This window comes from Chelonia mydas, chromosome 12 (genome assembly GCF_015237465.2).
Source record: "Chelonia mydas isolate rCheMyd1 chromosome 12, rCheMyd1.pri.v2, whole genome shotgun sequence".
Lineage (NCBI taxonomy): Eukaryota > Metazoa > Chordata > Testudines > Cheloniidae > Chelonia > Chelonia mydas.
The window spans coordinates 3449485-3468632 of NC_051252.2; the positions used below are offsets into that span (position 1 = coordinate 3449485).

At 49.7% G+C, this 19148-nt stretch overlaps 1 protein-coding gene across 2 annotated transcripts in view; it reads left to right on the top strand.

Annotated features, from left to right (window-relative positions):
* The first annotated feature begins 1136 nt into the window (after positions 1–1136).
* Positions 1137–19148, top strand: part of LOC114020952 (heterogeneous nuclear ribonucleoprotein C) — a 50673-nt gene continuing 32661 nt past the window's right edge. Inside the window, exons 1-2 of one of the 2 annotated variants that reach the window (XM_037877514.2) lie at positions 1137–1630; positions 10694–10772. In XM_037877514.2, coding sequence (XP_037733442.1) covers positions 1594–1630; positions 10694–10772 — 116 coding nt within the window. In that variant the 5' untranslated portion in view covers positions 1137–1593. Of the gene's footprint in view, positions 1631–1855; positions 2465–10693; positions 10773–19148 lie in introns of those variants that run through there. The other variant, XM_043525963.1, reaches the window with a different exon arrangement.

A 19148-nucleotide genomic window follows, 5' to 3' on the forward strand; every position in this document is an offset into this window, starting at 1 on the left:
GGTCTACTAGTCAAAAGTGAAAAAGCCTCCAGCCTGCCCGACCGATTAACACAACACTGAAACTGTTAACGAGCCATTCAATGGGTAATGAAACCATTTAACAGGCATTTGCCAAACCCCAGGTATAGACTGTCAGTTTCTGAATTTACTGACAAAAACAGTTGTGCATTACTGTAATATTTACTCAGAACATATCAGTCTACAGGACCTTGGTTTAAAATTTGCTTTAAAAATGTTTTATTAGTGTGTTGGTGAAGATTATAAAATCACATCTCTAAAAAATCCTTGCATAGATTTTTAGATGCAGAGTCATCTCAGAGTCAGCCTTAAATGCTTGGATCTTCAGACATACAGTTTTTTAAAATAAATCCTTCAAAAGACCACCCTTATCTAAAATACACACTTGAATTACTATAGTAAAAAAACTTGCTTCCAAAGTCTTCCTGTCCTTTCTGTCCATCCCTTTCCGCCCCAGCCCCCAGCTGAAGAGGTCCCTTTCCTTCCAGATAAAAGTAAAGAAAGGGAAACTCTTTGTCCAGCTATCTGATGAACTAGTTTTAAGAGAACCCTCCAGCAAAATCAGTACCTTCGTAAGATATAAAAAACCCTTTGTTATGCCTAAAATCTTTGGAAACATTTTTCAAAGTTGGTGAAATTTCATAAACACGTCTACTGTTATGGAGAGGACGCAGGGTAAATTAGCGTTCCCTTTTTCCACAAGCAGTGAACATTGTTATGAACCTTTTTAAACCTCTGTGACTGATTAATTGAAAATAATGTCTTTGTTTCAGTGAGTTAAATACGTAGTAATCTGGAATGATTCCCTTATCAAGGCTTAAGCGTACATGTAAAATATAAAATCAGCTCAGAAATAGGGATGAAGAGAACGCAAGAGGGAGGCGAGCGGCACCCTGGACGCCACAGTGTTTAATGTTGTGTGCAGCCGGGCAGCTGCCTCCCCCTTCCTACGGAGGTTTTGCAAATAAATGTCTGACAGCCGTCGGGGCAGATCAAAAACCCTGTGGCCGACACTTTTTATTCCCAAGTTCAGGGCTTTTACTTGGGTCCCTTCCGCGGGAGGGAGCGGGTCGGGTGACTCTCGGCCACCGGCAGCGCCGGGCGCCTTGTGAGCCTTTGCAGCCCCGTCCCCCGCCGGGCTGCGGGTCCGGGCCGCCCTCGGGCCTCGGCCCCCCCCGCTAATACTGCGCAGCTCCCCGCCGCCCCTTCGGCTGCAGGCCCCGGGCCCGTCGCCCAGGGCGGGAGCTTTGCCACTCGCTCCGGTGGGAGCAGGATCGGGCCCTCAGACAGCAGCCGGCCGGGCAGCGCCGCGCTCCGAACCCCGGCTCCGGCGCTGCGCGGAGCCGGGCCCGTGGTACAGAAATACGCCCCCCCCCCCCGCCGCCTCGGAGATGGTTTGCTTCGCGCGTCGCGCTCCCCCCCGTCACCACGAGAGGCGATGGTACATTCCGCGGGCACAGCCCTCAGTCCCGACGTCCGTTGGCGGCCGGGGCAGGAGCGGCTGCGAGCCGAGCCGAGCGCGTGCGGGTGCCGCGCGCCGAGACCCCCCAGCTGCCGCGGGCCCTGCCCGGGGGCATGACTCTGTTCGGCAGCGAGGACGGGTGCTGGAGGTGTAAGTACGGCCCGCGCCCCTGCCCCTGCCCGCGCCTGCGCGGGATGCGGCCCGTTCCCCTCACAAGATGGCCCGGGGGGCCGGGGCCGGGGCCGTCTCCTCCGCTGCCCCGCCTGGCGCCGGCTCGGCCGCGGGGGCTGAAGGGAGCGGCCGGGGCCGGGGCCGGGGCCGGGGCCTCTGACGCAGGGTGGCCGCGCTGCCCAAGGGCCTGCGTGGTGGCGAGCGCGGAGGGGCGGCAGCCAGGCCGGGCGGGGCGCCCCGCTTCCCCCTCCCCTGCGGGCTCCCCCCAGGTCTCTGGGTGCGGAAGGTGGCGGCTGGGCCGCGAGGCGGTGAGAGGAGCCGCTGGTAGCCCCTGGGGCCTCTGCTTTGCTCCCCTGCAGCAGGGAAGCGTTCCTAGGCGCAGTGGGTCGAGTTTCCTGGGACCGTACAGTCGGCCTGAGCTGAGGAAACCCCCTCTCGGCTCTGGTCTGGTATTTGGGCTCAAAAGGAGCCTTTGCTGCCATTCAGCTGGGGCCCTGCCGTCCTGTCTGGGGCAGCCGCAGTAGGCGCCTTGGCCTCTTCGCCTCCAGCTGTGTCCTTAGCGGTTGACGTCCCCGGGGCAAAATGCCCCCAAAGGAACCGGAGGAAACACTGTCGGAGCTTGAGACCCCAAGAAAGAAGGTGCTGGAAGGAACTGGGAAATTAAGGAGCAACAAGTCCTCAGGACGGGGTGGTATCCCCAAGAGTTCTGGAGGAATAAAGTGGCTGAAGTGCTGATAAAATGTGCCGTCTCTTATGAATACCAGTTACTGGACTGGAGGACTGAAGGGAAGAAAATGTTCCTGGAAGTAAAAGGTGGGGCGATTTTGGGAATTGCAAAGCAGTGAGCCTCACTTCTGTAACTGGTTGAAATAATAATTAAAATAGAATGGTAAAGCACCTAAATTAACATGCTCTGATAGGGATAAATCTGCATGGCTTCCGCAAAGGAATAGCGTGCCTCTGCAGCCTATTAGAATTCAACAAAAGGGAGAACAGCTGACATGGTTTATTTGGAGTTTCAGAAAGCTTTTGACAAAGTCCTTCATGACAGGCTACTAAGGAAACTGGAGTCTGAAATAAAGAATTGGCATGGATCAAAAACTGGCTAAGTGACAGAAAAATGACGAGCAGGAATATTTTCAACCTGGCAAAAGGTTAACAAGGTTGTGTACTATGACCACAGTTTTTAATATATTTATTAATGATCTGGAAAAGGAGGTGAGGTAGCAAAATTTTGCAGGTGACACAGGACCATTTAGGTTAGTTAAGACTAGAGAAGACCATGAGGAACTTCAGATGGACCCAGTTAAGCTAGGTGAATGGGCAGAATGGTGGGAGGTGATATTTCATGTTGGGAAGTGCAAGGCAATGCACACAGGAAGAAATAATTTGAACTACTCTCATACCTTATTTTGTTCTAAATTAACTGTAACGACTCAAGAAAAAGGTCCCGGATGTCACTCAGTGAAAGTTGGCAGCAAAAGTCAAAAAACCAAAATGTTAGGGTGCTTAAAGAACTGAGTGGGTAATAATAAAAATATTATAATGCCAATTTATAAATCAGTGGTCTGGCTTCACCAGCAATACAGTATTCAGTTCTGGCCACTTCATCGCCAGAAGGATATAGCAATAATTGATGGGTTTCAAAGATGGGTGACAAAAATAATTGGTGAGGGAAGACGTCTGTGCGAGGCAAGATTGAAGAGATGGGGTCTGTTTAGTTTAGGGAGGGGCTGTGAGGAAGTATACAAAACATAGAGGAATACAAAATAATGAGTGGTCTAGAGAAGGGAGATTGGGAACTCCTGTTCACCCTCTCTCAGATTACTAGAACAAAGGGATGGTCAAATTGGAAGACTGCAAATGTAAAACTGTAAAAAGGAAATTCATTATACAAAGCATAATTTGGCTGTGGAACTCACTGCCACAAGATATTGATGAAGCCAAGGGTCCTAAGACAGAATGGACATTTATATTGATAATGAGGACATCTACAGCTTCTTCAGAAAGGATATTAACACCGATATTTTTAGATGGAATGTGGACACTCCTTCAGGGCACAAGCCAAGTATGAAAGGATTTTGGGAAGACCCTTCCCCTAGGGACAGGTTATTCCATTATTGTCCACTAGGGGATTTCTTGCACATCCTTCTGAAGCATGTGATGCTGGCCATTGTCAGACACTGTCGGCAGAATGAGCATTGTAGTGTGTGCGGTTTTGTTGATGAAATCTGACTTTCGTTGACAAAAGTCTAGTGTAGACAGGGCCTTAGTGTTACTAATGTGTCTTCATGGAAGAGTTACTATGAAATCCCAAATCACTCCCATTGTCCACCCCAGTGCCAGCAGAAGTCACACCAGAGAGTACTTGGTTTCTCTACTAGTCACCTGTTATGTTGGTCAGATTTTGTTTGTGTGTGTGTGATATGGACACTTCCCCACTGTGAACGAGATGCAGTGAGTAGCATCAGCGGTTTGGTCTCCACCAAGCTGTGCTGCAGTTCAAATAGGCAACGATAGTTTTTGGAAGTCCTGGACAACTAGAGCATTATCTGGTCGACAGGGTATAGTAAAAGCTGTACTAATTTTCAAAAAAGGAAGCGGGACTGATCCTGGCAATTCCTGCCCTGGAAGTCTAATTTTTAACCTTAGTAAAATAATAGAACAAATATTAAAAGCAAAAAGAAAGCACTAATTCTTTGGAGGATAAAGGCACTATGAGCAATAATGAGAACAGGTTTAAAAAGACGAGTTCTAGCCAAAAAAATCTTGCTCATGCTTTTCGACAAAATTAGATATATTTAGAGGTTAGGAAAGTATTTGCCACAGTGACTCACAAAAATCATACCCTTAAAATAGATTCAGATTGGCTTTGATATGGACATTACATGGGCTAAAAATTGATTATTAAACCCTAACCAAAGGGCACTGAAAAGGAGGAGTTGAAATTGCAGGTGGAGAGGTGGGGATCCAAGTGGATAGGGGTTGGAAGAAGGTAAACCTCATGTTAGTTAAATGTGCCAGAGTCTGCCAGTCAATGGGATAGAGTGAGTTGCTATTCAACATAAAGAGTGGTTGAATCTGGCCTTAAATTTGCAGGTGACACTAAATTGGGATAGTTGCCTACAGCAGAGAGGATAGAAATAATACTGGTGAATTGAGAGAAACTGGAAATATGGGCAGAAAATAAAATGAGATTCCTCTTGGAATAAAATACACAGTGGTTTGGGGACAATATCATCCGATTTACAGATTTTCAAGGGAAGAGTGAAACCTGGAGGGCCGTGATGCTGAAAGAGACTGACAGATGACAGTAGAGGTCAAATTAGACACGAATGTGAAGTGTGATGTGGCAACAATGCTCTTTTGGACAGAGGCATCACATCGTGGACAAGGAATGAATAGTCCCGATCTGCGTGACGCACCTGGAATAGTATGTTTAGTTCTGGACACCTCGTTCCCAGAAGAGAGAGTGAAACTGGAAGGGATTCAGAGAAGAGCAGCAGAATGATGAGACAGACTGGTCGTGGAAGAGCTGAATATATAGCATGGCTAAGGTGGGGACATGACAACAGCCTGCAAATATGGAGCCTGTAAACACCAAGAAGGAGAAAGAATTATTGGCTGGTACAGAGCGGCGCAGATAGGAGCAGTGGGTTAGAGTGATAACGGTGTAGTGCAGGTTTCGTAGTGCTGGAAGGACCTGTTGCTTGGGGACAATTCAAACTAGATGGGACAAAGCCCTGGAGGATAGACTCTAGGGGACAATCCTGCCGTGGCAGGGAAAGGGGCTAGATGAACCAAACACTCCAAACCTTGGATCCAGATCCCTGTTTTCACATCTGGCCCTTCCTCTCTCATGCGCTGAGCCTAGGGCATGAAACTTTGGCTGTGAATCTCGTATTTTGGGCCATCCATGTTTCTTATTATTCTAAATAGACAAGGTAGAGGGGCTGTGACTTGCCAAAGGTGACAAAGATCAGAGAATAGAACCTAATTCTCCTGATCCCAATCCAGTGCTCTACCCATTAGACCACACTGCCTGCCAGCATGACCTTGCTAGAATGAGAGTCTGGGAGCAGCAGCACTGCAAGGTAGTGGCAATGTGAAAGGTCTCCCAAGTACGCAAGCACATGAGTGGGGGTATCTTTGCATGGTTTCCTTCCCCCACCCCATTCCTTCTTAGCCGTGGCAGGCAATCTCTGCTGAGTCTGTTGTGGCTGAGGGATCTGTTGTTTGCCTGGGAACACCTATCAGCATTTCATGAATACTAATTCAGCTGGTACTTGGGCTCCGGGAGAAGCGTCCCAGAAGATGGGGCTCCAGGGATTACTGCAAACAAGAGGAGACAGTGTTCGTTGCACAGGTGATGATGTGCAGACGTGTAACAGGTGCAAATGGAGGGCTATGGAGAGAGTAGGGACTGTCGGAGCAGCCCAGACCCCTCCAAGGCACTGGCAGCTAGCATACTAGTGGAATCCTAAAGGTTACTAAAGACTCCCTGTCGAGATAAAGAACTGGCAATTACAGGAAGCACATCTGCTTGGCTGGGGCCCTGCCTGGAATTCCACAGCTCTCTATGTCCTATCTCAGCACGTACTGGGTGTTGTGTGGGCCCGTCTCAGCTGTTCCTGAATCTTGCTCTGGATCTCTGCAAGGCATTACACATGGACTCTGCAGGGGGACAGAGTAATGGTGGAGCCAGCATGATCTGCAGCTGCATGGTGTACCGTCACTACTCTTTGGATGCAGCAGCAAAGATACTCAGGTGATGAGTGCAGTTGGTACCAAGATAGATTTCCCGTCAGGGTGCTGGGATGTGCAAATGTGGATGGAAAGCAGGAGCTGCGCTGATGGGAATGGTGAGCTCTTAGTCTGGGCTTTTGCTCCTACTGCATGTAACCCCCGTAGGTCTGTATGCGCAAGGCGTGCCCGTGGGGAGGCTCTGTCTCTCATTCTCTCCACCGTGGGAAGGCAGAGGAGATTTCACTTCCATGCTATTTCCTGCCAGCTCTAAGCCTCTGCACCCCTGATACTGAGCTCTGAGACTCCCCAGCACTGACTGGGGCTGGCACATGGGGTAGGTGGACAGTGATGGTCCATGGCAGCTTTGACTGTGATGGTGGGATCAGTGGGTAATGGTCTTGCTTGAAAGGTTGTTGCATCCTCCCCAAGCTGCATAGGACCCTGGTGCCCCCTTTGGCAGGACCATCATTATAGGGGCTTTCCTTCTACTGGGCTGGAAGAATATTAGTGTCCCACACTGAAAGGCACTAGGTATCAGCCGTCTGTGACATCCAGCTGAGTGACATCTTGCCAGACTGGCTTGGCCTTGTATTCTTCTGCAAATCTTGTTTCCAGACAGTCTTCTGGACCCAGTCAGCACAGTTCACACTCAGCTGTAGGCACACCAGGCAGCGACACTGGATGCAGACAGGGTTAGTGCACCGTGTTCTCTACCTGGACTGACCCGTGCAGTTCTTAAGCCAGGTCAAAACATTCTCTGTCCTGATCCAGCCCAACTTCACTGAACCTGGGCTCAAGCTTTGTGTGGTTGGGGCCACGTTATTATTGGTACTGCAGCAGAATCTAGAATCTCCAGCCGAGATCTGGTCCCCATTGTGCTGGCCTCTGTACATATACGAACAAAGAGACTGTCCCTGCCCCAAAGAGCTTACAGGCTAAATAGACGGAGGAGGGGAAGCAGCTTGCTGAAGGTCACACAGTAGGTCAGTGGTGGAGGCCACCTAAGTCTCACACTAATGCCTTATCTACTGATCCATGCTGTTACTGATAAATATGAGGCTTGAATCCATGACCCTGAGATTGAGTTTCATGCTCACCCAGTGAAGCCACCAAGCAAGGATGGCATCAGTCGCAGGAAATCATTTGCTGCCCTGGCAGTGGGTCCAGCAGCACTGCTTCTAGTGGAGCAGCTAGGGATGGGCTCCTCCCCTACGTTCGGTCACTAGGAGCAAAGATAAGAGCCTGGGCAGGATTCCTGTGCCCACCTGGAATGGACTTTGGATACAGCTCCTGCCGTGAGAAGAACCAGAACTGGATGTCAGTGGGCTACAAGGCCAAGCACAGCCCCTCACATGGCTGTTTGCCTGCAACAATAGAGGAACCTGAACTGTTTTGCTGGGACTGTGTAACTTCTGCCATTGGAAGGTGGGAATCACCATCTGCTGATAGTGTCTGCAGAGAGGCTGCCTCACACAGGAGTCTCCTAAGGTGCCCCAGTCTGTTGAAGGCCCTTCTAAAGCAGGCCACCAGTCTGGGCCATGTCTGGCAGCAGCCAGGGTACCTCCTGGGGTAAGAAGAAAGGACTGAAATGAAGCTCTCAAACAGAGTAAGTGCAAAGAAAGTGCATTTGTGCCAATGGGAACATATGGCCCTCGAGTACACTGAGATTGAGACATGAGTAATTGATTTCCCCAGGGGCAACGTTTCTGATGGTCAGATTGCCTTGTCTTTTGCTGTTCACCCACCAGGCTTTTTATAAATCCTTTGGAGACTCCAGAAACACAGCAGCTGGAAGCCCAGTGTGCTAAAGTTTAGCAACCTGCTAACTCTCGCTCCCCCTAGCTGTGTCAGTGACCATGCTGTACATGCTGGTGCCTCTACCCTGGGAGGTTACAGAGAAAACACCAGCAGGGGCACTGGCTCAGCCAGCCTGCAGACCAGTGACAGCTTGCCCTAGCTGCACCCCCTGCTCTGAAGCAGAGGTGAAGGGGCAGGCAGCTCCTTAGAGGGTAAATACTTTACCATCGTAGCAGGGCTTTTGTGTGGCTAACAGCACCCCGGCCTGTAGATGGCTTAATAACAAACAGTCCTCAAAGTCCCAGAATAGAGTCCATCAACACAATACAAAGCTTCTGCTCTGACATCTTCAGCCAGGCTTGGAGCTCTTCTTTTGTCCCAATCTGCTCTGCACCAAGCAGCCACCCCTGGCCAGAACTCCGCCTTCTTCAATTCTTCCTCTCTTTGGCCTAGAGTGGTCAACAGGCAAAGCCCCTCTGCTGCTCTCCTGACCACTGTTGGCTAGTCTCCTTCAGGACCTCCTGCCCTTACTTTCCCAGCAGCTCCCTGACTCCATTGGGTGAGAGAGATCAATGGGTAACTAGCCTTCCCCTGCTGCTGTCGCCCTCTTTATAAGACCCAGGTTCCTTCCCTTAAGCCCAGGGGGAAGCTGGGCTGCCTCTTTGGTCAAGAGACCTTCAAAGAAGCCCAGCACTCTGCATGAAGAAGTGCTGGCTTGTCAGTGAGTAGGACTCAGGTGGCAGCTTGGTGACAGGTAGGGTAACCATACGTCCCATTTTGGCTAGGACAGTCCCTTTTTTAAGCCCTGTCCTAGCGGTCCTGACTTTTTTGGCAAAAGTGGGCATTTGTCCTGTTTGCTCTTGTCAGCTTGATCGGTTGGCCAGAGCAAACCGAACAAATGCCCACTTTTTTAAAAAAAAAAGTTGGGGTGCGGAGGAATGTGCCGGGGTAAGCAGCAATGCCAGCCCTGCACGGGGGGAGGCAGGGCTCAGGTGAAGGCATGCTGGTCTTGGGCAAGGGGAAGGCAGGGCTCGGGCCAGTAGTGATGCCAGCCCCAGCCTTGCCCAAACAGCGATGCCAGCCCTGCATGGGGGGCTCACCCAAGTGGCTCAGGCTAGCCCTGTACTTGTGTGTGGGGGGGGAAGGCTTGTGCTAGACCCACATAGTGTCTCTTTTTCCCTTTGGGAAATATGGTCACCCTTGACAGGGGGCGCTGTGACTAGCTTTTTGATGAGACCCAAAAGCAAGGTCCTGACTACTTGTGGTCATCAAATATCTCCTGCCACTGGGATGTGAGTGATGTTACTCTGGTCAAACTCTACTGTGGATAATCTCATTCTGCCTCCTCCAGCCCCCTGTCGTTGCAATTGGCTGTCAGTTTCTTCTTCACATCCTGTCCTTACTGCTTGTGTAGTTATACAGCACCTAGCACCACGGGGTCCAGTTCCTGGACTGGGGTTCCTAGTTACTACCATAATATACACACTACCTCTAATAATAGTGCTGTTGTGCTCTCCTGGGGTCTCTCCCAGGCCATTTGCATCTCTGTCCAGGAACCTGTCCCCTTACAGTACCCCAGGCCTGACCAAGAGGGACTGTGTACAGACAGGCCATCAGCCATGTTTTGTCACTGGGTTAAAGCCCTGCTCATTCAGAATGTCATCAGGCATCCTAGGAGGTTGTGGCAGTCATTGGAGAATCTGGAAAGGAGGGTGCTTAGGTGGTGTAGGTTAGTGGTGGTTATGGTGCCTTTGTACCTTCAGCATGTGGAAGTATTGTGTGTGGAGTTTTGCATAATGGTTGCAACCGATGACTAGGAGTTAGGACTCCTGCATTCAACTCATGGCTCTGATGCTAGTTTCCTTTTAGGCTAATGTGTTCAAAAGTGGCCTCTGATTTTGGGTGCTTAATATGAGCCTAGTTTTCTGACAGTTCAGGCACCCCGAGCTCCAGTTGAAGTCATGGGTACTGAGCGTCCCCGGCATCTCTGACAGTTGGCCCACCTGATCTCAAGTCAGGCACCAAAAACTCTTCCCTTCCCCAGTCAGAAGCTGTTTTTGAAAATGTGGCCTCTAATATCTCTGTGCCTTGGATCCTGTCAGTAAAATAGGGATCATGACACTGACTGACCTGCTGCGGGGGGATGAGGGAGTCACTGTGAAGTTCTTGGAAGTGTGACGTGTGAGAGCCGCCCTGGAGGTCATTCATTCGGTCCCTATAATCACTCCTCTGGCTCTTGCTTCTTGTGGTTCACATTCAGAAAGGGGTGGGGTGGGGGGCCTTGAAGGCACCCGAGTCCCATTGAAATCACTGGAAGTTAGGCGCCTAGGTGATTCCTGAGAGCCAATGGGTGTTGGCTGCCAGCTCCCTGAGGTGTATTTGGAAACCCCACCCTACGGAAATATACGGCTGTTTCTTCTCATATTCCCCTTCCTTTCTGTTGACCGTGTCATCCCCTCTCCTAGCCCTGTCTCACTCCCCTGCTGTCTCTTCCCCTAGATTTGGACATGGCCAGAGAACCCAAGCCGAGCCGAGCCAGGCCTGGACAGAAGCGGCAACATGGCGGCACCCTGTACCAGTGAGTCTGCGTGGCACATTGTGGTCTGGTGGGCGTGGGGGTGTTGTGCTAAGTGGTGCTTGCTTTTGGGCCTGGGGATTATCCTCAGTAGTGTTGGGAGAGTGTCAGAGTGTCTCTCATGGGACAAGACCTCTGCCCCGATGGTCTCTCTTCTCCCGCCAGCACTCCTCCCCATATCCCATCTTCTTCTGCTCTTCACTCAGCCAGATCCTGCTCCCTCTCTTGAGCTCCAGGTTCTCCTTCCATAGCCCAGAAGGCCCCCTGGCAGGGCATTCAACTCTGTCTGTCTGCTGGGCTCTGGATGACGTCTCTAGTCGCGCCACAGGTGACTCCCAGAATGTATTGCCTCCCACTGAGGGGCTGGAAGGGGTGGGGTGGCAGGTGTACCAGCTGAGATGGGGAGATCTGCTGACCTGCTGAAACACCATGATGGCACGAGGCCTGCTGTCACAGTCACTCAGACTCATGTTTTCACACCTCAGATAAAGTGTCCTAATTACCCATGGTCCTCTACTACACCCACAGTATCAGCCTTGCTCTCTAGTGGCCGGGGAGCTCAGTGACAGAGACTCTCTGTGAGCTCACGGGGGAGCTGGTGCTTTGGGCACTTTCATGTCCCAGTTGGGGCAGATTCCTTGCGCTGCTCTCCCTGGGGGCGGTCGGGGGGGCGGTTTCCTTGCGCCGCTTTCCCGGGGGGTGGGGCGGGGGCGGTTTCCTCGCGCCCCTCTCCATGGCTGTCAGAAGGCTGTGTCTCAATGGAAATTAGAAGCTCTAAAGGTTAATCTGCTTTAGAAATAATATGCTGAAATTCACCATCCCAGCCTTGAAAATGATTTTCTGGAGACATTGGTCCCTCTGAGGAAACTGCAGGGAATTGAACTGAGGAACACAGGTGTTGCCAGACTTGCTCAGACCCAGAGTCATAAGAATGGCCATACTGGGTCAGATCAAAGGTCCATCTAGCTCAGTATCCTGTCTTCTGACAGTGGCCAATGCCGGGTGCCCCAGAGGGAATGAACAGAACAGGTCATCATTAAGTGATCCATCTCGCATCGCCCATTCCCAGCTTCTGGCAAACAGAGGCTAGGGACACCATCCCTGCCCATCCTGGCTAATAGCCATCAATGGACCTGTCCTCCATGAACTTACCTAGATGATTTTTTTTTTTTTTTTTTTTTTTAAAAACCCTGTAATAGTCTTGGCCTTCACAACATCCTAGGGCAAAGAGTTCCACAGGTTGACTGTGTGTTGTGTGAAAAAAATACCTCCTTTTGTTTGTTTTAAATCTGCTGCCTATTAATGTCATTTGGTGACCCCCTAGTTCTTGTGTTATAAGAAAGAGTAAATAACACTTCCTTATTTACTTTCTCCACACTAGTCTTGATTTTATATTTATATTACCTTGCAGCCTAAAGTTGGCCTCCAGGACCTCTCTCCTGTCCTTCCCTATGTCATTGATATCTACATGTACCACGACCACTGGCTCTTCCCCAGCACTATACATAAGTCTATCTAGATATCTCGAGAGATCTGCAGCTTTCGCACCTGCCATCTAGTTCAATACCCTGCCTCCCAAGGTGGCCAGCACCATATGGTGGAAACCATAGCAAAGCATCTACCTTTCCCTCCCATGTCATTAGGCCTTTTGCTGAAGGGGTAACTCCTACTGCAGCACCAAATTGACTGTAACAGTTACTCCCTCATGGGAGAGCAGAGGGCCCGACACCAAGAGCCTGGCTCGACTCCCCTGCAAGGAGATGGGCAAGTTGGGCAGCCACTGACCTTGCCGATTAAACTGCAACAAGTCAGCACTCTCCCTAAGGAGCAGAGCTGGGATCCAGGGAATGTAGCGTGTGGAGCGGGAGGGACATTGCCAGCTGGCCAGAGCTCTGTCTTGCTAATTGTTCTGTCAGTTGCCATGGCGATGGTGCTGCAGCCTGCTGGGATGAAGGCAAGGAGGGGGACCTCCCTGGCCACACGAGATCCATTGCTGCTGCTTGCCCCCCATCCGCAGCTTATTGCTCAGCAGGATGCGTCTGGGGTACCCCACTTTGAGGAACTCGCAACATGGCTCGCAACATGGCTCACAACATGGCTCATTTATAGTGCAATACAGTGGCAGGTAACACTCAGCAGTGCCTTGTACAGATGAGGAAACTGAGTCAGAGAGGGGCCAAGGGACTTGGCCAAGAGCACAAGTCAAGTCAGTGGCAGAGCCAAGGGTAGAATCCAGGCCCCAGGCTCATGCCCCATCCAGTGGCTCATACTGGCTCCGTATGCTGCATTTCAGTGGGGCAAGTTGTGTGGTTGAGTGTTTGGGACCCAGGTCTGGGTGCTGGCTCTGCTGCTGTGTAACTGTGGCTGAGTAATTGCCTCTGTTTCCTCTCCCACCTGTGCAGAGCTCGTCACTGCAGATGTAAACTCTTTGGAGCCAGGCCTGTCTCTCATTGAGTTTGTACAGTACCTAGCGTGATGGGGCCCCAATCTGGCACAGGGCCTCTAGATGCCGTTATTATTCAGTACGTGAATCCTATTGCTGGCTACAGTAATGCACAGAGCACCCCCAGTTTGTATGGAAGGACACTCCAAACCTTGCAGCTCTCCTGACATAGCCGCTAGCCTGTGCGTGTTACCTCTCTGCAGCTCTTAGGGAGCCTGCAGAAACATCCGGCTTTTTAGGGGCCTATGCGCACTGCCTACACTTCCAGGCCTCTCACTGATTCATTATTATATATCGAGAGTCGCCCAGGACGCTTGCCACCGTACCTACAAGGAGACACAGGCCTGCCCCTGGGGCTCCCTAACTAAGTCAGGCAGACAGTATAGTTTGCCCGTTGTGCACGTTGTGAAGCATGTGATTGTCTTACTTCCCTCTGGGGGTTAATGCTGTTGACAGCATGAAGCTGAATGAAGCAAAATACTCTGTGCAGGGGGAATCACTGTTGCATTAACCAGGAATCGAACCCAGGCCTCCCACATGGCAGACTTCTACTGCTGAGCCAGCAATGCTGAGAAGCTCCCACTGCTCCCACCTTGCCTAGCCATTCTTTCTCTTGTGTAGTACCAGTCTGTTTGCAGCTTTTCGCATCAGTCCACTACCATGTGGGCGTCCGTTTCAGTAGCAGAGAGAGTGGGAGTGTTGGAGCAGATCGGGGAGAAAGAATGGCCAGGAGAGGTGCTGAGCCAGTGAGACTGGAGTAATGCAGCTCTAGCATGCTCCTGGTTTGAGAGGGTTTCTCCCCTGCCCCCTCCATTTCAGGAGTGTGAGTGACTGCAATCAGTCCAGTGCCACTGAAATGACATCCACAAAGTGATGGGGAATTTTAGCATACAGAGCTATTCCAAATTGCAGTGGTAATCACCACTCCACACATCACTCTCCTATGTGTCAGGCAAGGAATGCACTACCAAATCCCCAGTGCTCCCTGCAAAATGCCCCATGTTTCTGGTTGCTGTTTTTATGAGCTAAAGCAGTGGTTCTCAAACTTTTGTCCTGGTGACCCTTTCACATAGCAGGCCTCTACTGTGACCCCCCCCCCTTATAAATTAAAAACACTTTTTAATATATTTAACACCATTATAAATGCTAGAGGCAAAGCTGGGTTTGGGGTTGACAGCTCACGACCCACTGAGGGGTTTGAGAACCCCTGAGCTAAAGGAATAATCACCCACAACCTCACCCTCTGCCCTGAGTCTCACATTTTCTCTTTCTTTCTTCGGGTTCCTTGCCCACTTCTCCCTTTTGACAGGCCTTGTTGTGTCTGTCAGAATTACAGATTTACAAACCCGTTATCCAACTGAAATCCTCTTTAGATGCTGTCGCAAAATGCAGCCACCTTTTTTTCGTGCACTTTTAAAAAATTAAAATAAGGTGGAAAAAAATCAGCACAGGCATTGGCTGGGAGTCAAACCCAGGCCTCCTGCAGGGCAGGTGAGAATTCTACCACTGCAGGATCGGGCTGACAGCAACCCCAGTGCTTAGCCGTGAGGATTTATATGTTCACAATTTTTGTCCAGCTCAGCTGCAGTGATGCTGCCACTCCAGCAGCAGGGCTAGGAGCTGGGTTCTTTGAGAGGGGAGGGAGAAAATGTATCATTCCATTTAAAGTATCCTGTTTTGCTTGTGCTTGTTCATTCTCAAGGACACAGGCTGCTTGGGAAGTGGCTCATGGTACAGCGAGCCCTGTAAGAAATGGCCTGGAGGGGTGCCTGAGGAGAGGCAGATACTTGCAGGTTCTGCCCTGTTTTACTGCCGTTTGACAAAGCAGCGTTGGGATTACAAAGAGCTCCATTTTCTGGGGAGCAGATTAGAGGGGGTGGAGTTCTTAATTTATTATTTTTTCTTTTTTTTACAAAAATGATTTGGCTGCTGTTGCTTTACTGGGTGGCTGGTCTGGGAGGACTAGGCAGGGGCAACAGGGTGGGTTTTCTGTACACTTCAAGCTTGTGCTGTCTCCAGTCAGCTGTGATCTAATCACGCAGCAAATGGAATTGCTGCGAGGCTCTGGCCTGGGAAGCTACATTGTTATCTTTGCTGCCAGACCTGTGTTTCAGCATGGTGCTGCAAGGGGCCTGCCCGGCTTTCCTGGCCAGTGTGGTAGAATCATAGAACCACAGGGTTAGGAGGGACCCCAAGGGTCATGTAATCTAACCCTCTGTCAAGATGCAGGATTTTTTGTGTCCTTTTGAAAACCTCCAGTGAAGGGGCTTCCACAACCTCCTTAGGCATCTGTTCCATTGGCCTACTGCTCTTACAGATACAAATTTTTTCCTGAGATTCAATCTAAATCTGCTGTGCTGTAGTTTGAACCCATTGGCTCTCGTCCTGCCCTCTGGGGCAAGAGAGTACAATGTTTCTCCATCCTTTTTATGGCAGCCTTTCAAGTATTTGAAGACTACTGTCATGTCCCCCCTCAATCTCCTCTTTTCCAAACTAAACATACCCTATTCCTTCAGTCTTTGCTCATAGGACTTACATTCCTTCTCTTTGAACATCTTTGTCGTTTCCTCTGGATCCTTTTCAGTTTCTCCACATCCTTTCTATACATTGGTGACCAAAACTGGACACAGTACTCCAGCTGAAGCCTAGCCAGCACCAAGTAGAGTGGTACTATCATCTCCCATGCTATGCCTCTGTTAATGCAACCTAAAATTGCATTTGCTTTTTTGCCACAGCATCACATTGCTGACTCATGTTGAGGTTGTGATCCACCACAACTTCCAGATGTTTCTCAGCAGTGCTGTTGCCAAGCCAGTTATTCCCCCTTTCTGTATTTGTGCATTTGGTTTTTCTTCCCTAAGTGTAGCACCTTACATTTGTCTTTGTTGAATTTCATATTGTTGTCTATAGCCCAGTTCTCCAGTTTATCAAGATCTCTCTGAATTTTGGTTTATCCTCCAAAGTGTTGGCAGTTCCACCCACAGCTTTGTGTCATCTGCACATTTGATCAGTATGTTCTCTATTCCCACATCCTGGTCATTTAATACAGATGTTAAACAACACCGAACCCAGAACAGATCCCTGTGGAACCCCACTTGAGACCTCCCTCCACCTGACATCATTCCATTAATAGTTACTCTTTGTTTGCAGTTGTTTAACCAATTATGTATTCACTTAATGTGAGTTCTGCTAAACCCGCATTTCTCCAGCTAACTTATCAGAATGTCATGTGGGACTGTGTCAAAAGCCTTGCTGAAGTCCAGGTATATTATGTCCACTGCATTCCTCCTATCCACCAAACCAGTTACCCTGTCAAAGAAGGAAATCCAGCTGGTTTGGCATGATTTGTTCTTGATAAATCTGTGTTGGCTGCTAGTGATCACCCCTTCGTCCCCCCGCTGTTGGCAAATGGAATGTTTTATACATTGCTCTAGGAGCTTCATAGGTATCGAGGTCAGACTGACTGGTCTATAGTTCCCTAGCTCCTCCTTCTGCCCCTTTTTAAAGTTGGGCACCACGTTAGCCCTTCTCCAGTCTTCCGGGACCTCTCCTGTCATCCAAGAATTTGCAAATATTTTTGCCAGTGGCTCCGAGATTTCTTTAGCTAATTCTTTCAGTACCCTCGGGAGAATAGCATCAGGCCTTGCTGACTTGAATTCATTCAAATTGGTCAGAAGATGTCTGATGTGTTCTTTGCTTATCACTTGGTGAGGGATCATTTGATGATTACCTGTTCTGTTTGTTCCCTCTGGGGCACCAGGCATTGGCCACTGTCAGAAGACATGATACTGGGCTAGATGGACCTTTGGTCTGACTCAGTATGGACTTTCTTATGTTCATATGTTGTTGATCTGCATCTTATCATCTTCCCTTACCAGGTCACCGTCTCCACTGAGCAGCAGACCCACACCGTCCCTGATCTTTCTTTTTTGTCTGACATATTTGAAGAACCCCTTGTTGTCTCTAACATTCCTTGCTAGCTGTAAGTCATTCCTGGCCTTGGCTTTCCTGATTTTTGTCCCTTCTCGCTTGTGCTATTCCCATGTATACTTCCTTGGTGACATGCCCCTCCTTCCATTTCCTGTATGTGTCCCTTTTGGTTTTTAGATCGCTAAAAAGCTTCTTGTGCAGCCACATTGGCCTCCTGTGGCTTTTCTTATCTTTCCTCTGCGTCAGAATTGCTTGATGGTGAGCCTCTAGTATTACATCTTTTAAGAATTGCCAGCCCCCTTTGACTCCTTTTCTTCCTGATTGGTCTTTCCATGGGACCTTGCCTACTGTTTCTCTGAGTTGGTTGAAATGCACCTTTCTGAAATCCAATGTCCTTGTTTTGCTGGTCTCATGTCTTCCTTTCCATAGTATCTTGAATTCTATCAGAGCATGATCACTTCCTCCCAAGTTCCTGACCACCTTCACAACTAATTCATCCCTGTTGGTCAAAACTAGATCCAAAATGGATGGACCCTGTAGTTGTTTCCTCAATTTTCTGAGTCAGAAAGCTGTCTCCTGCACAGGCTAAGAACTTGCAGGACATACTATGTTTTTCTGTAATAGTCTTCCAACAGATATCCAGGAAGTTAAAATCCTGCATTGTTGCTAGCTCATTGTGTGTTAGCTAATCTTGTTACCTGCTTGTAGAATGACTCATCCACTTCCTCTTCCTGACTGGGTGGTCTATAATAGACCCCCCCGCCCACCACATCACTACTGTTCTTTTCCCTTGTTATCCTCACCCAGAGACTCTCAGTAGGTCTGTTCTCACTTTCCCTTGGACCTTGGAGTAAATGGATACATTCTTGATGTACAGCGCAACACCTCCTCCTTCCCCCCCATACCTATCCTTTTGGAACAAGCTATGTCCCTCAATGTTGGTACTCCAATCATGGGAGTTGTCCCGCCAAGTCTCTGCAGTGCCAATTAAGTCATAATTTTCTTCATATACCATGACTTCCAGTTCATTCTGCTTGTTTCCCTTATGCCTCACATTTGTGTGCAGATATCGAAGATATTCTGCAGATATTCCCTGTTGCTTTTCTTTTTGCCTTTTTAATGCAGTAGTTATATCTAGTTCTTTCTCCAGAAATTAGCTCCTTCCCCTCGTCGTCATTACTTGAGCCTGGATGCTCATTGCTGGGGTTTTGTCACCATCCCCCACAGGACCACGTTTAAAGCTCTCCTTATTAGGTTAGCCAGACAATGTCCAAAGATGCTCTTCCCAGCATTTGACAGATGGAGCCCATCCCAGTACAGAAATCCTCTTTCTGGGAACATCAGCTCGTTGTCGAAGAACTCAAAGCCCTGACATCACCTGTGTAGCCACGCTCTTACTTCCACGATTCGATGGGCCCTGCCAAGGCCTTTTCCTTCAATGGGGAGGATGGACGAGAACCCCACTGGCATCCCAAACTCTTTGATCCTTCTTCCCAGAGCCACATAGTCTGCAGTAGTCGGTGCCTTAGATAGCTGGGCCGCTCTGTCCTAATGCCAGCAATCAGCAGTGTCTCCTCACTGGCCACCCCTCCATCTGAGAGTGAAATCTCTCTGGCTGCTGCGTAAGCCAACCCATTGCCAAACTCCATTGCAGAGCTGGGGGCGACAATGGTTCCCACTTCCCTTTAGCAGTGTTTGTTCACTGTAACATGTTGGCTGCACTGCGTAGCTACAGATGGGCTTTCTGGGCTCTATCCTACAAAGCGCCGAGTGCTCGGACCCCGATCCTGCGGAGGGTTTAAGCACATGCACATGGATGGAGCCCTCGAGCAAATGCTTTGCTTCTGGGCTACTCCAATAGGAGGCTCTGCAGAGAGTGGTTTCAGAGTGCTGGCTGGGAGGGAATCCAGTCCCAGCCTCTCTCAGCAGCAGCCGCTGGAGAGAATGCTGATGTGGGTCTGGCTCTGCAGTCACACAGCTGGAGGCAAAGTAGGAGATGGTATAGC